The following is a 17,338-nucleotide window of genomic DNA, read 5'->3' on the forward strand; positions in this document are numbered from 1 at the left end:
CGAAGGTTTCAAATTGAAAACTTTCATGCTAGTAATGGGTGGTTAGAATCGTTTAGATCCCGTCATAACATTAATTTTCGTTTCCTTTCCGGTGAATCTGCAGGAATAGACACAAAAGTAGTCGAAGACTGGAAGTCAAAATTGCATGAAGTTATCAGTGGTTACCCACTAGAAAACATATTTAATGCCGATGAAACGGGATTATTTTATCGCCAACTCCCACGGAAAAGTTTGGTACAGAAAGGCGAGAAATGCAAAGGAGGAAAGCTTGCTAAAGAAAGATTAAGTGTCCTTTTGTGTTCTAGTGCTACTGGTGAAAAGTTGAAGCCATTAGTGATCGGTAGTGCCGCACGTCCCAGAGTGTTCAAAGAAAAGCGAATCGACGTTAAGAATTTGCCAGTTCATTGGTACTCGAACAAAAAGGCATGGATGACATTGGACATTTTTGAAAACTGGCTTGAAAATTTAAACAGTTCAATGAAAAAGCAAAATCGCAAAATTTTGTTGATTATTGACAACGCAACCAGCCACCGCAAAACAAATGATTTTAGCAATATCGAAGTGAAATTTCTCCCTCCAAATGTAACAGCAGAAGTTCAGCCTCTTGACCAGGGAATAATTCAGAACATGAAATCTCGGTATCGTCAACACATGCTACAATATGTTGTAACTGCAGCTGAAGCTAGTAGCAATAAGGCAGACTTTGTAAAGTCAATAACAGTGTTGGACGCTATCCGTTGGTTAGTCAGTGCCTGGGACCAAGTTTCAAAGGAAACAATAAAGAAGTGTTTTGGTCGTGCAGGATTTTACAACGAAGTGAAAAGTAGTGAATCTGGTGATGCTGAGATTATTGAAAGACTAAATGAAGTCATCAGCACGTTTCCGTTAAACACTCAAGCAGATTTAGTGCCAGTGGATGAAATTAATCGAATCGACGATGGTTTAGTTGTTCACGAAGACATCCCAACTACACCAGAAGATATCTTAGAAACTATAGTAAAAGAAAGGCAGCATAAGGTGTCAGTGTCTGAAGATAGTGAAGATGAAGAGGAGTCGCAAGAGATAAAAGAACAGGTTCCACTAATGAGTCATGCAGAAGCTTTGCAATGTGCGTCTGAACTTTTTGCGTACACATCCACTTATGAACCTCAGTTTGCAGATTATATGTTTCGTCTGTACAACAGAATTGAATCACATTGGATTTTTTCAAAAATGAAAAGAAAACAGACAAAAATATGGGACTATTTTGTAATAGACAAGAACAGTAGCAAAGGAAAAACGGTCGTATAAACTGCATAAAAATGTTCAATTTATAAACTTGTTTTTATTGTTTTAAATCTGAATAACTCAGTGTGTTACAATATTAATTTCAATGAACTGCGTACATGTGTTTCTATTTTGTGGTTGTCTGTGTTGTGTTTTCAGTGCGAATAATTCAGTGTACCAAACGTTTTCAGGAAGGGAAAGGTATGTACACATACTAAACATATTGTAGTTTGTTTTCTAGTACTGCATATTGTTATGATTACTCAATATACATTATTTAAAAGTAGCTTTCGTGCCATTGCTTATTAGAATTTTACAATCAAGTAATACTGTACTAGAAATGATATTCTAAAAATACAACATTGCACTTATTTTCTGTAAGTTGGCCACCTGTCTAAGTTGGCCACTTTTCAATGGAACCGATGGTGGCCAACATAGACAGGTTTCACTGTAGATATTTTTTTCTTAGTTTGCAATCCTACTGACAGCTTTCAGGCATACGAGGTACGTCACAATATGGTTGGAAGTCATGAACCTAAATGTGAAAGAGTGGGGTCAGCAAGGGAAAATGACTTTGAGACGTAAACCACGAAGAAATTAGTTTTAATTTCTTATGACCAATTTCGGATTGTGAATTTACCCTCTTCAACCCTCCTCCACCAAAAAGGAAGACAAAAAGTCGTTAAAATCCATTATTACTTTATGGTAAGAAGTGATGGGTATTCTTGAATCTGCACATAAACTTGAGTTCTACATGGAAATAACTATATATTTGAACTATTTGATTCGTGCATCTTCATATGACTAATCAAAGCAAAGTCCCTTGCATACGTAGCGCCACAAACTTTGCATTGATATCGTAAACGCTTATCATCGTTCTCATGGCATTGTAAATGGAATTTAAGCTCACAACGACTGCGGAAGTTCCTGTTACACTTTTCACAAACGAAGGGTTTTGTATGTCCACTGATATGTCCAGCCAGACTCACAGCTGTCTTGAAAGATTTGTCACAGAAAGTACACTGATATGGGAAACTGTCGGAATGAGATTGTCGATGGTGTCTGAACACTGACGACGTTTTGAATTTCTTGTTACAAACGTTGCAGGTATAAGGGCGTTCGCCAGTGTGGACTCGACGGTGGAATGTAAGGGATGAACTGACTCTGAAGGTTTTACCGCACGTTTCACACACATGAGGGCGGACACCGGTGTGGATACGTTCGTGCTTCGTCTTTTCAGCTCTGGTAGAAAACTTTTTCCCACAAAAGCTGCAACTCGGGGAAGACTTTTTCATTACGGCATGGATTCCACTATGCTGTTTCAGATCGGAAGCTGTCACAAACGTCTTCAAACAAAATTCACAACAATAGGCTCTAATATTGTAATGGCGTCTGATATGCGTTACGAGATTGGATTTCACGGCGAATGTTTTCTTACAGATATCACACTGAAACAGCGATTCCTTTGTATGTGTACGCATATGAATGGCCGCATAATATCGTGAGTACTTTTTTCCGCAAACACTGCAGACAAACAGAAGATTTTTAGAAACCGAGTCAATATACTGATGTTTCTGAGAGAGATTAACATTGCCAGATTGTTCACTACCTTTAATCTTCGTTGCGTTTCTGGTATCTTGCACATTGTCACAATTTCTCAGTGACTGTAATGAAGAACTTATTTTATCTTTTGATGTTGCAAAAAATGAAACATTTCTTGCCAATTTGGAACTATTCTCTTCAATATTTGCACCTACAATTTGTTGCAATAAAGAACTGGGACTGACTTCCTCTTTGGACAAGCTATGATCGTCTTCAAATATTGAATTATTTATCTCTTCATCCTTGTCTTCCTTTGCAGTTTGCTCTGACCAGCTAATATCCTTCATGCTCTTCTTGTCACACAAGGAAAAACTGCTCTGTAAGGAATCCTCTGAAGCCTGAAACAGCAAAACACAACAGAAAGAACCATAACAAATCTATTAATAGACTTGATCACAGACATTCTAAACGGGAAATATCATCACTTACTAGAAAAGGGCAGATACTATTTTATATTTTTAAGGATGTTGGAACTCAGATAATCAACATCCACATAGAATGAAAACTCTTTACGGCGATCAGACAAAACTTTTACCTAAAATCGATAGAGGAGTTTTTAGAAAAATAAACATACTGCTGAACAAGACTGCACTTATTTAATATAAAAACACATTTACACGTGACGTTTAGATCTTCTAGCCAAGATCCTCATCAGACGTACACACGTGAGGATCTTGGCTAGAAGATCGAAACGTCACGTGTAAATGTGTTTTTATATTAAATAAGTGCAGTCTTGTTCAGCAGTGTGTTTATTTTTCTGATTTTATTCGCAAGACGTTTACTATGATTGTGTGTCAGGAGTTTTTAGTTAAGTCTTCTCAGGTTATTAGTCAAGTAAACGTATTGACATCCGACGTTTCGAATGTAAACTTTGCATTCATCTTCAGGGTTGTAATGAAGAGCCCAGAGGTATGGACATGTACATATGGTGATTATTTAAGAGCAGAGCTATGAATGAGGGGCTTGTGATTGGCTCAGAGAAATGCTGGCATCTGATTGGCTGTTGTTGTGGCTACGAGAAATGGCTTTGTTGACTTTTTCTTTTTTGTTTTTGTTTTTGTTCCTGTAAAGGGCTGACCAGATATGGCTGAGTTGAAGCCAATTGTCTTTATTAGGACTGTTCCTTTCCCGTGGGATAGCTATGGCTGTCCCAAAAATTGCTGCACTTACTACTATGGTTGTATTTGTAAAATCAATTCTATGTCCAAGCTCTAGGGTATGCTCTGCTAATTCTGACTTTTTGAGATGCTGAAGTCTTACATAGCTGTCGTGTTCTTTGCACGGTTGTTCTATTTTACGTCCAGTTTCTCCTATGTATGCTCTGCAACACTCGCATGGTATACGGTATACACCAGGAGTACGCAGGTGAAGATTGTCTCTCACTGGTTTCAGTGATAATCTGATGTTGGCTGGAGGTTTATGAATAACTCTTATACCATGTGTATTCGAAACGTCGGATGTCAATACATTCGCCCGGCGGATAGCACGAAAAGACTTACTAAAATCATGTCACCAGGAAAAATTCAATTCTTTCCTCGATAGAAGAGTTCTTCTTCTTAAACGAGGTTCCATGATGTTTTACCACGGATTCTCAAACGGTTAGATTGGAGATAAAAGCGTAACCTGTTGAATTTTCTGTCTGAATACTAAGTTACAGGGTTGACTTATATCATTAACAGTGCGTGAGAAATCGGTCCACCTAATTATTCTTTTTTTTTTTTTTTCGCACTAATTTACAGAAACATTTTTAAAGTCTCCAGGATTATAATTTTACTTATTAAAAACGAAAGTTTTACTAGAGAATAGAAATGCTTAAGGTTGGTGTAAAGGGACAAGCTTTGTCGATAGATGTCACTGTAATCTTCGTATTTCTCTGATGTATTTTTTACCTTTCACAAAAATTCACGATTTCTCTTACAAGTTTCAGCCTAGAGACTTCAAATTTCTAGAGAAGGAACTTCATAACCTATCGAAGGCCACAATCCGTGCCGATTTTTTATTTAGAATTTTCTTCATTGTTGAAACAGTTATATTGTTAAAGGTTTCGATATCCATTTGAACAATAAAGCTATTTCAACAATGAAGAAAATTGTAAATAAAAAATCGGCACGGATTGTTGCCTTCGATAGGTTATGAAGTTCCTTCTCTAGAAATGTGAAGTCTGTAGGCTGAAAGTTCTAAAAGGAATCGTGAATTTTCGTGAAAGGTAAAAAATACATCAGAGATATACGAAAACTGTAGTGACATCTATCGGCAAAACTTGTCCCTTTAAACCAACCTTAATGTAAAACTGCCAGAAAAATGTAAAACTTGCGGGGAAAACGTAAGATCTGGCCAGTTTCCAGTGAACTTAAGCGAAGAGTGAAATGAAAGCTTTCACGAAGACAAAAACAATGGCTGCCAAATATCAAAGAAAAATGAAAACAGAAGACACAAAATAAGACTACAATTGGAATATTATCCAACTGGCACATCCTACTTCTGATGTAATAATTAATCATTATTTATGTACTAATTTGTATTTCATAACTAATATGGAGTGTTGGATTGTATGGTTCAGAGACTTGGACCTTACAGAACTTAGAGAGCTTTGAAATGTGGTGGTGGAAGAAGATGGAGAAGATAAAATAGACGGAGTAACAAATAAAGACGTTTTAAAACAAATAGGACAGGAGGAGATGCTTTAACCAACATCCTTCGTAGGAAAGCCAACTAGATTAGCCACATCTGGCGAAGAAATGGTCTTCTTCATACCGCAATAGAGGGAAAGACGGAAAGAAAGCGAGGAGTAGAAAGAAGAACGCAAGTGATAGATGAATTTGAAAAATAGAAGAAAATATTGGGAGTTAAAAGAGGAAGCTGAATATCGAGAAACGTGGAAGAACTATTTCCAGGCCTGAACTAAGAAAGAGAGATTAAAACCTGATTAGTACCAGGACCTGCCAACAGGCAGGATGCTTAGTAATAATAACTAATATAAAGTAAACATTATTTTCACAACATAAAAACGTATGAAATAAATTTCTCTGTCTTTCTCTTAGTATGCTATTCTTACACTATGATTTAAATGTCTAGTATTCTTTCCTCTCTTCTACTTATAACGACAGATATAGATACGATAGTCAGTTCTAAGAAACAACATACTGTCTCTTAATCTTTTCGTAGCAAAACCCAAAACGACCTTAAACCTATACGTTGGACAGAGAGAGAAAAAGAGTTATTTTTTCTAATTAAAATTAAAATACTCTTTTCGAAGCAGAATGTTGAAGTTCTTAGAATTTCCTTTGCAATGACTTTGAGTGTTGTTTTAGTGGGTACTGCACAAGGTATTGAAATAACAGGATCAAAAACACAAATAATACGAACAGGTACGTGAAATTTATTTATTTACTTTATTATCCAAAATGGCGTATAAAATGAAAAGTTTAACGTATTATAAATAGAGGGAAAGGTATCAATGTTGACCACCATCTGTTCCATTGGAAAAGGGACAACTTACATAAAATAAATATATTTTGAAGCAAAAACTATTATCGACCTAAAGCACTTCTAATTATTATCTACAATTAGTTTGTACTTCATAAACAATATCTATTAAAAATTATTTATACAACATAAATATCTATCTAAATTTGCTATTTCCACAATATGGTTTGAATGCAATTTTTACATACTAAATACAGAAAGCATATTGTTTCTTCTTTTCTGTCTTCCACCCATAACGACAGATGCAAGTAACACAGTCATTTGCAGAAAATACTGAAAACATTTATATAGTTTCATCCAGTGGCGTGTGGTGACTTTTCTCATAGGGGACTAAGTTCGAAGACATTCCTCTCTTAGGCATGATTTTTTTTAAGAAATCGAATAAACATAAGCCTTACATAATTTAACAACATTAAGAAATATGTTAATAAATTAACCAATCTAGTACTTTTTTCCTTCTCTTCTTTTCTCATAATACATTTGGAAGAGAAAATGGAACCTCATGAAAATTTGGCAACGTACGAAACTTTCACTGTTCCTGGTAACTTTTTTCTGCCTGTTCTTTAACAGTGGTATTTACAAGAGTGGAAGTGGGACATAGGTAGCGTCCGGTTGCCTCCTCGAACGAGAAGGAATTCTGGCAGTGGTTAGTTGTTCCTCGCTTGATAATTCATAGGGTGAGGGGAAGAGAAAGAACCATTTAGCACTATTTACAATCTTGAAAGGTGAAATGTCTCCGGCAACAACAATACGAAGAAACGACACGGATTTCTAATTTGGAGGTGTAAAGTCAAAATTTGGGAGGGTGTAAGTGGTTTGCACAGTTTGTATCAAATTTTGACTCTAAAACATTTAATTGGGGGTCTTTCAAGAATGTGGGGATCGCTCCCCCATCCACTGGGGAGGAGTAGCTGCCGGAAACCTTGCAATAAGATATTAATATCGTAAAATGCCATAAATAGAGTGAAACGAGAGCAGATAAAATTTTAGTATTTTCTCCCCAGATCTAGTACTTTTTTTCTGCATAGATTAGTACGAAATAATTTTGCTGGATAGTTACACTGGTTGTAGAGGTATGGAAAGCAGTCATTGTAAAGGCCGACAAAATTTGAATCGCATACAAGAACTTCCGTCAAAGTTAAGTCAGTTTCGTATAATATTACTCTGTATAATGGACTTTGAAGCAATAGTTGAAATTGAAGTGTGAAACGTTTTAAAACAATAAAAAATACATAAATAAATAAAAATAAAATAAAACTGAGAGATGAAGGTTTCAGCCTCTAATCGGGGTTACTTTGCACCGGTCCAATTTAACATCTTAGATACGAAATTAGTATTAGTGGTACCTTCCGCCTTCTAACTTTAGATGAATTTCCTATTATGCTAGATCCGAATTCCTATTTAGGATTTCTTATTGGAAAATAAAGTACAAAGAGTGCTGAATCCAGAAAAGTAGTTTGACAGAGGCTTCACTCATAAAGGCTTCGGTTTTTTTTTTTTTTTTTTTTAAGAAAACACTACTTTTGGGGGGGGGGGGGGGCTTGAAGCTTATACACTTAGAAATGACTAACATTAGATTTTTAAAAAAAGAGATCATGCAATTCGGGTGGGCTTCAGTTTGAAAGCCCCAAACCTCGTAAATATTCCACTAGTTACGTTCGGGATGATATTCTTGGACATAAAAAGCAACCAAGGCAAATCAGTTCATGTTTTTTTTTTTTTTCTGTTCCTGAGTTGGCACTTTTGTGGGACATATGCTAAACTATCAGAATGTGGTTCGTGTGCCGGTACCAGAAAGTACATAATTTACAAATATCGCCGGTACCGATATCATCATCCTAATATCAATATTTGTGGACTGCATGCAGTTTTGTGTAGGAAGTAAAATAAATAAATACTGAAGGGAAAACATTGCACAGAATCATTATGTTTGTATGTTGAACATACTTTTTTGTATGTGGTGAAAAGTACCCTCACTAGTGATGAGCAAATGCAAGACCAAGACCTGGGTGCTCTTAGTCTTGGTCTGGCACATCCAGTCTTGGTCTTGCTTGCAAGACTCTTGCTTCTAAGAAATCTTATGCTTTTCATAGGTAAATTTTACTCTGGATATAAGGGATAATAAATTCTACAATGCGCCAATAATAACGGAAATACAATGTATGTTTCTAAACCTAATATAGTTTACCTTCGTGTAAGTATGATGATAATGTACAACATAGGTGATGACCTTTATGTATTTATTTATTTATTTTTTTCAATGTGTGCCCATGTTTCACTACTTATAAGATAAATCACAAAGTTTCATAATCTTTTTTAAATTATCTAACAGATCCAATACTCCACTGGTTCTCAAACTGGGGAGGCTACCCCTGAGACCCATGGAAGAAAATCCAACATGGAACAGTTTACTGAAATACCATGAATTGCTAAATTATTTTTTCACTCTAAAGGAGCCAAATTTTTATTCTTTACAACCATGATTAGCTAATATTTGTATTAAACAAACTTACAATTAAATATTGAGTGTTTGTTTTACTGATTTCAATATGTACTCTATGGGATAGAAACATGGACATTACGCAAAACGATAAATAGAAAAAAAAAAAATGGAGGCTTTCGAACCGTGAGCATGGAGGAAAAAAGGAGAGAATCAGATGGACTGAATGGAAAACGAATGAGAAGATGTTAGAAATAGTAGCAGTAGGGGGGAAAAAAAAGAAGAATTGTAGGTGTAATTAAGAGGAGGAAGAGAAACTAGTTGGGACATTGGCTGAGGAGGAACTGTATTATGAAAGACGTGCTAGAGGGTATGGTGGAAGGAAAGAGACGGAGGGGCGAAGGATAATGTAGTTGAAGGAAGGTATTAAAACAGAAACATGCTACGTCAAGACGAAGAGACTAGCTGAGGATCACTGTACATCGGATCTTCTCAGTTGCAGCAAGTGATCTGCCAATAATGGTAGAATAGCTATGATGATGATGATGATGATATGTTCAGCAATATTGGCCAAAAAGAGAGAGAAAAAATTAAAATAAAATAACCAACGACACATTTCTTTGTGTACGACAAGCTTTGATTAGAATGACACCTGTGAGGTTTCGAAACGAGTAATAACTACAGAAAACGCGAATAACCGATTCAGAAAATGACATATTATAGTTACATGCTACAGCGGCAGATCAACTCACACGGATTGCATAAACTACTGGGAACACATTTACTCCAAAGGCACTTCTTACTGAAACCAAGAAATTCAAGTGAAAGATGTAACGATTTTCTCCCTTACTTTTCATATTCTATAAAAAATAATGTAGTAGTACTTGTGCAAGACTCTTGGTCTTGGTCTTGATCTTGCATGTGAGACTCTTACACAAACTGCAAGACCAAGACTCTTGCGCTCATCGCTAATCCTCACTTATGGGATTACTTTGCACCAAAGTTTATATTTGCACCAAAGTTTATATTTCAATAACTATCATCATACTGAATGTTCACCAATGCACTTTCACGAGTGTTTTTCTTATATATCTAGCTACTACATGTTTAAAAAACAGTGTTCTAAATTATTATGTTTGTAGGTTACATGCGATTTTCTTTAAAATTCCTTAAATATGGTGCTAAGCAACTCCGTCTTACGGTAAATAAAGATTTTTAATAAATTATCACTTATGTTTTACTGCATCATAGGATCCTTGACTTTGCAGTTCATCTAGCAAGCTCTTATCAACGGACAACAAGGAAAGTGTAGAATGTCTATTCTCGTTTTGTGTATTACGAACAGATGCCTTTATGTGTTTCAAATAAAAGAATGGGCACTTTACATTGGAGGCGACGACTGGTATTGTTGACACCAAACAACATAATTTATATGTTTCTGGAAACGCTTCTTGTGCTAAGCCTGTTTTTTTCCAAGAAATACATCGTTACATTCATAGTTTTGTTTCGAAAGTCTAAGAGTCTGTAAACATATATTAAATTACTCCGCAAACAGAAGAAAAAAAAAAAAAAAAAAAACCTCCCGTAATTTAATTTAGCAGTCGAAAACAAGATATCAGGAAATCGATTCCTGAAGCACTGAAATTTCTTTGAATCTAACCAGCTCAAGAAATTGCAACTCACTGCGATCTTAAAATCCCACTTCCGTTTGTCCAATCGTCGTGTTAATAATTTCATTGTAAACACGCACATATTTAATTTTTGGGTCTGCTGAGTCATCTTGTATACGTTTTATCCTAGGAAGTTCCACGTTATTATCTACTTCTACTTTTCTATAAGTCTTTTCAAAATAGTTTATTATATGTCTTAGATGAGATATCGTCTATTTTATTTTTTTGATGCAGTATTTCATATCCAAGATTTTAACTGGAAGAATGTTTAATATTGTGTCACTGAGTGGCTAAGAGCTTTTAATAGAAAAGCAAAATCGAAATCCTTCAAATGGCAAAAAAACAACTTTTTGCAGTCATGAAGGCTTCGGTCTCCCAATTATTTGCATCTTCTGCAATGTCCTTTAAAAAAAAAAAATAAATAAATAAAAAAAACTGTGTTTGATTTTTTCACAATTGAAGCCAGAGAGAGCTTCAAAAACATACAAACATACACACTTACATTGTTAGAGCAGTTGCAGTGCGATAACTACTGACATTTGTAAAACCAATGAATCCTTCACGAATAATGCTGTCATTCATGTACCGAATGACAATTGAAATTTAAAAGTCAGCTTTGCAATGTCTGTAGTTTTGTCTAACATTATTGCTGTCAAAATGCATTCTTTATTTCTGACTCAATCTTATTCAGAATTACGTCACCAATGCATCCAATAATATCATTCTGAATGTTGTTTCATTTCCTTTAAACACACCCGTGCTGTGAAGATTAGAACTCAACTTACTGTCGTATTTAGAAAGCAACTGAATACTTCAATACAGTTTTCTTGATTGAAGAATATTTCCGTTCGTTACACAACATACATCAATCAATCGTTTCATTGGTTCCCGGTTTGACTCAGCTTCTGCATTGTGCTTTAAAACATCTAACCTTCTTTGCTCACTCAATTGAAAATCAATTCTAGTTCTCCCTAAAGTTTTCAATTTAGTTATTGCGGACAGGTCTAGGCAAGTAGCCAAACGGGGCGGGGGTCTGGAACCCCCTTCGAAACTAGAAATGAAAAAACAGGGTGTCTACTGAGTTTCATTTTCAAAATTCTAGTATATTTCCAGGACATTCAGTATAACTATCAGCAAAATTCCAGTACCTAATACAATGATATTTTAAAAGTTGTTTAAGAATAATCACACTCTTGATAATTTCAGGTTTGTAATTTTTACCATCAAAACTATATTTTATTTTCAATAAATTTAGTTAGCCGTGACTTTTTTGAAACACAAATGATTTTTTAACACTTTCTAAAGGGCCTCCCAACTTTCCTCACAGCCCTCCACTCCACCCATTGTCTTAAATGTCTAACTACAAAATGTATGCAACTCTTGCTTTGGAAAAATTTACCATCTCAGTGAATACAAAATGGTTTCTAAGACTATTAAAACAATTACAAGAAAAAGTAGTGTTGACAAATTACGTTTCATGATTTTTCCAATGTGTGGATCAAAATTCCAGTATTTCCAGTATAAAAATTAAATTCCAGTATAATTCAAGTATATCCAGTATCAGTACACACCCTGAAAAATTAAGGAAGGATAAAACAAAAAGAAACGAGAAAACGAAGAATCAACGTTAATAAAAAAAAAAAGGAAAAAAACTAAAAATAAAAATAATTTTTCGTCATCACTCTCTGCATCAAACCTGTTATTTCAGAAACACTTTTTTACTGCTTCCTTAACGTGTCATTTGGAACAGACAGTAGTTGACGGAATAATAAAGACAAAATGTTATGTGGAAAGGACATTCTCTTAACATTTGATTCAACAGAAAAAAAAAACGCAGATATTTTACAAGACATTATTAGATATATACTTTTTATAATAGTTGTCATAATAAAAGAAAAATTGTTATATTTGAATGAACAGACGAAGGAACGCAGATATCGTAAAATCTTTTTAAACATATTTTTTGGTATTCTCTTACTCGAGATTTCTTCATAGTTTGTTATTAAAATACTTACTAACGTATCCTCAACCAATGTATGTTGCCAGTAAAATGGTTTAAATTGATCAAGCCCTTAGTGTGATAACCAAGTACTTCATATCATCCTCCCCCATTACGAAATCCAGGATAAGCGAACTATATATGTTGCCTGTTAAATAGTTTAGAATGATCGAGCCAATGGTGATAACCGCAGTATTTCATATCATGGATCCCCTATTATGTAATTCTGGCTACGTGCCTGACAGGTGTGAATACTAAGTTTTTGTGATGCGTTTTGGTTTTGTGAAAATTACGTGGGAGACCCGGGTTCGATTCCACGTTAATCAGTAGGTCCGCGTCTTATATAGCCTCGCTGCTGAACGGGACGTTAAACTCAAAATCAACTCAACTCTTGACCGAAATTCGTTACCAATCTTCTTCAAGCAGCTCGCTAATTGTCCTCACCATACTGAGATGAAACTAAACTTACAACACCATCTGATTTTCATCAATACTATCTATCTAAATGTTGATCCGACTCAAAGCTTCTTAACTCTTAGCAAGGATAAGGGTGTGGGTAAGCAGATTATTCTGCTCGGTAGATGATTTCGTGTGTCTTGTAGAGAGGAACACTATTAAGCCTATCTCAAAACGAGCCTGAAGTAATGATGCGATTCACGATCTTTAACTCACAACCTTACTTAACGATCGTGTCAGAAGTGACTTGTCTTTACTCCAGGTTGAAATTTTCTACTGTCCTTATTTGGATCCTGATTTGGAAGAAATAGAAGTAGTTTCTATTTTCTCCTGGACTTGCATACAACTACCAATCAGAAAAGAGTAGCGCCTGACGACATTAAACTTTATTTCTCGCTGTCATTTCAAAACATGGCTACCTGGACATGGGAAGCATCAATCGTATTAATAGTCATACGAGAAATATGATTTCTTTGAATTACGTGAAGCACGATTTATACCATTTATAAAAATAGTATAAAAACTGCAAGAATAGAGGCCTTTAAGAAGGCATGCAGTCAAGTAAGGAGTGTCCGCTCGACCACTACAGATAAGAACAAACGTAATTACATCTTTTAAAGATTAAAACTAGGTGATTTAAGTATATTGTGTAATTTGTATACCAAATGATAATGTAATTTGTTTTTTTAAATGAAACAATGTTGTGTGGCCTTCGTGCAATTTTAGGGAACGGTTCTAGAATGCTGGCGCAATACAAAAAGTCCGGGTACAGTGCTTGAGACGGGCCCTCGGCGCGACATAAGTTTACTTTATAGGGTATCTTTTGCGGATAGAGAGCTGAACGAACATCCTCAGTACCTAAACTAGTAAATTGCTCTCTTTCTCTCCTTTATTTTAGCTTTCCGCGCTTGATAACTACTCTCATTTACATATTTGGCTAAGTCATTTGACTTTCAGTTCTACAATCTGGTCGACGCAAGGATCTACAAACCTTTTTTCAGCTGATACAGACTCCCTCATGTTCGTATTTTGCTTCCGAATTTTCGTAGTTACTAATTCCAGTAGTGTATGGAATTCTGAATAGTCCAATCTCTAGAATATTTTGTAGAAACGAGGATGTTCTGCAAGTAGTTCATTATCCGTCGTTGAAAATACGGCGCTTTTCTGTGCATTATTACAGCGAAGAATCCACTCCCTAGCCCCCAGCTCCTTTTTTTTTTGGGGGGGGGGGATTTTGTGGCACCAACAGAACATATATCGCTGCTATGGCTATTTCATCCTCTTCGGATGAACTCATATTGCGAAAAAAGAAAAACTAATATTTACGTTTACGATAGCTGATTGCCCTGTATGTAACACATTCTTCAAGTGTTTTTCGTCTGTTTAAATACAGCGGCCACGAGAGGCTCTGCTGGTAAAATCTACCTAGTTTTAAAGATCATTTGAGACCCCTACTTTACCTCAGGGTAAAAAAAAATTGCATGGAAATTTGAGTTAAGCAACACTGTCAAGTTGTAACCTTGGTTGAGGCGTCAACTCAGATCCATGTGAGAAGGGCTTTAGAGATTGTGTTCGATCGATGTTATTGGCAGCACAAACTCATTTTCTTCCCACTGCTGAGGTACAGCAACCATTGGCTGAAATTGAGGCTCAGGCTGAGGTTGAGGTTGAGGTTGATAACTCTGTTGAGTCTGTACGAATGTTTTCGCATGCGTTTCCATATGATTCTTCAACATATACTCTCTTCCGTACATTGCACCACAAATGTCACACCGATATTTTAAGCTATTACTTCTTTTTCCTTCGTGAAACTCCATATGTTTGTTGAGATCGTAACGCGTTGGAAACCGTCTCGTGCACTGGGAACACTCAAAAGGAATCGTATGAATGTTTTTGTGGCTGGCTAATTGTGCTGCCGTTTTCATAGCTTTACCACAATAAGGACAAACATATGGACGATCGTCCGAATGTCGGTTCACGTGCTGCCTGTGCACTGACTTAGATTTAAACTTTTGTCCGCATATCTCGCAGCTGTAAGGTCGCTCGTCGCTGTGCACACGGCGATGAAGATTGAGAAGGTAGCCAATACGGAAACACTTACCACAAATTTCACATTTATAAGGCCGATCTCCTGTGTGTATGCGTTCGTGTTTTGTTCGTTCAGAACGATGTGGAAAGGACCTTTCACAATAACTGCACTTATAAGGCCTTTCTCCAGTATGAATACGTTTGTGCACTTGTAACTCTGACGATTTCGCAAATTTCTTATCACAAGTATCACAAGAGAAGGGTTTGACACCAAAATGACACCGGCTGATATGCTGTGACAGATTAGCTTTCGAACCAAGAATCTTGTTGCACTCGTCACACTCAAACTCTCCTTTCGGTGGCTGTTTTTCAGCACTCAGATGAGACTTCATATGACATGTCAAGTAAGATTTTAACACGAATCTTTTGCCACACTTTTCGCATGGGAAGGGGCGGTTGTCTAAATGCGCCTGTTGATGAACAGTCAAAGAGTACTTTTGTTTAAAAACTTTTCCGCAAGTCTCACACTGGTGACAGCGTTCTTCATTATGTGTACCTTCATGGCGTATTTTGTCTATTTTTCTCAAGAAGGCTCTTCCACACAGAGAACACGCGAAAGGTCTGTCTTCGCCATGAATACGTGCGTGAGCTTTAAGCTGGGACTCATGAACAAATTTCTTTCCACAACTGCACACATATGGTGTATGTCCTAAATGCTGATTTACGTGATTCACCAGAGCAGTCTTACTTTTGAAAAACTTGTTACACATTTCACATTGCAGCGTACCTTTAGTCCTTTGAGATTCCACGTTTGTAGAGGCAACTGCTTTGCTGTTTTCACGCGTTGTACATTGCAACTCTTTTTCAAGTTCAACTTTACGTTCAGACACTTCACATTCCACAAATAACGATTCCTGGAAGTCATCTTCAGACGGGCTATCTGACAACATGTATTCACTATTATCATCGTCTTTTTCTTTGAACCACGTTTTATCAGATTTTCTCTTCCAATTGGACGGTTCCTTTTCTTCACTTTCCTTACAGTCTTTTTTTCTGGATTTTTTCACGATTCTCACAACAGAGGACGTCCCTTCTGTCTTTGCACACAACTCATCTGTTCTTAACTCTTTCTCGCCTTTGTTTTCACTGTCATAATCTTGAGAAATGTTCTCGAGCTCCTCTTCCGTCTGAAATAAAATATTAAAAGATCTTCAAATAACTTCTTTTTGGAACACAGACAAACCTGAGACGTAATCCCAATATAATAATGAATATTTTAGTCAACAATTTATCTTAAGCAAATTTTGTTGATTCAAACATTTGAACTTCTAAAACATTTCTCTTCAAAAGGCGATTCCAGAAAGGATTAAAGATTTTTATGGATTATCTTGAGTCGTAAGGATAAGCAAGGAACTACTTCAATCAAGTAGCCAACTGCAAGTCAAGAAAGAAAGTTGACTCCCCGCTATATGCCAGCCAAAACCCTTAACAGGTTCTAGCGCTAGTATATTATAATTATTAATAAAAGTGTGACGAAAAGTAGTTAATAACAAGTAAGCTGTAAAACAAACGAAAAATGACGGGAGGAAAGTTGAAAATCCAGTAATTATTATAGTATGACACATGATGCACCAGGCTTTTCTTTTATTTTATTATTTTTAAAATATATATATTTCGCCCATCTCCTGAAAGTAAGTTCAACCATCTCCACTTCCACGGTTGCTATGTTTTTCTAGTAGGTAGAGTTAAGTTAATAAAATCAGAGTCCGGAATCGACTCCCACTAGCAGTTTATTTATAAAATCCTCCAAAAAACAACAGTATTTACAGAAATACTATAGTACACTTTTTCTCTATTTGTAAGGTTGAAATTAGGTAGCTCAAGACCATGCGGTTGTGGACAGGATCTCTACAGAGCCACGAAGCAGGCTAAGCAGAGTGGCGTAGGATACCCTAAAGCTCCGAAGCAAGCAATGAGGGTGATGAAAGTCACAGAGCCCCGAAGCAGGCGATGCAATTGAGGTTGGGATCCCGACAGAGCCCCGAAGCAGACTAAAGGCTTTGAGGTAGGTTTCTTCTAGTGCTCAGGTAAGCAAGAGGAGCGGACAGAGACCAGAATACTGGTGCCTGTCCGCTGGTTACTGTCCAATATATAGGCATCCTACAGCGGCGGTGGCGTTGCTACTGTCCTGTCGTCATGTAACTTGTAGGAGGTACTGGTGATCCGTCGTCTGATTCTTGTAGTAATCCCACGAGGTGTGTAGTACTCCGACGTAAATACAAGTGGTAATGTTTCAAACAGGAGCATATGGTATTGTTTGTACAGAAAAGCACGTGGTACATTACAATACATGCTGACTAAGAAATTACAAAGGTCATCTCTAGTGAATAA

The 17,338-nt window shown here is 36.4% G+C and overlaps 1 protein-coding gene across 6 annotated transcripts in view; it reads right to left on the reverse strand.

Moving 5' to 3' along the window:
* Positions 1-1,323: 1,323 nt before the first annotated feature.
* The window catches only part of LOC145686806 (uncharacterized), a 48,590-nt gene continuing 32,575 nt past the window's right edge, over positions 1,324-17,338 (reverse strand). For 4 of the 6 annotated variants that reach the window (XM_081760478.1, XM_081760476.1, XM_081760477.1 and 1 more), the window contains exon 5: positions 12,043-16,134. In XM_081760478.1, coding sequence (XP_081616604.1) covers positions 14,479-16,134 — 1,656 coding nt within the window. In that variant the 3' untranslated portion in view covers positions 12,043-14,478. Of the gene's footprint in view, positions 3,207-12,042; positions 16,135-17,338 lie in introns of those variants that run through there. The other 2 variants (XM_081760481.1, XM_081760480.1) reach the window with 2 other exon arrangements.

Source organism: Thermobia domestica, chromosome 5 (genome assembly GCF_964235325.1).
Source record: "Thermobia domestica chromosome 5, izTheDome1.hap1.1, whole genome shotgun sequence".
NCBI classification, from domain to species: domain Eukaryota; kingdom Metazoa; phylum Arthropoda; class Insecta; order Zygentoma; family Lepismatidae; genus Thermobia; species Thermobia domestica.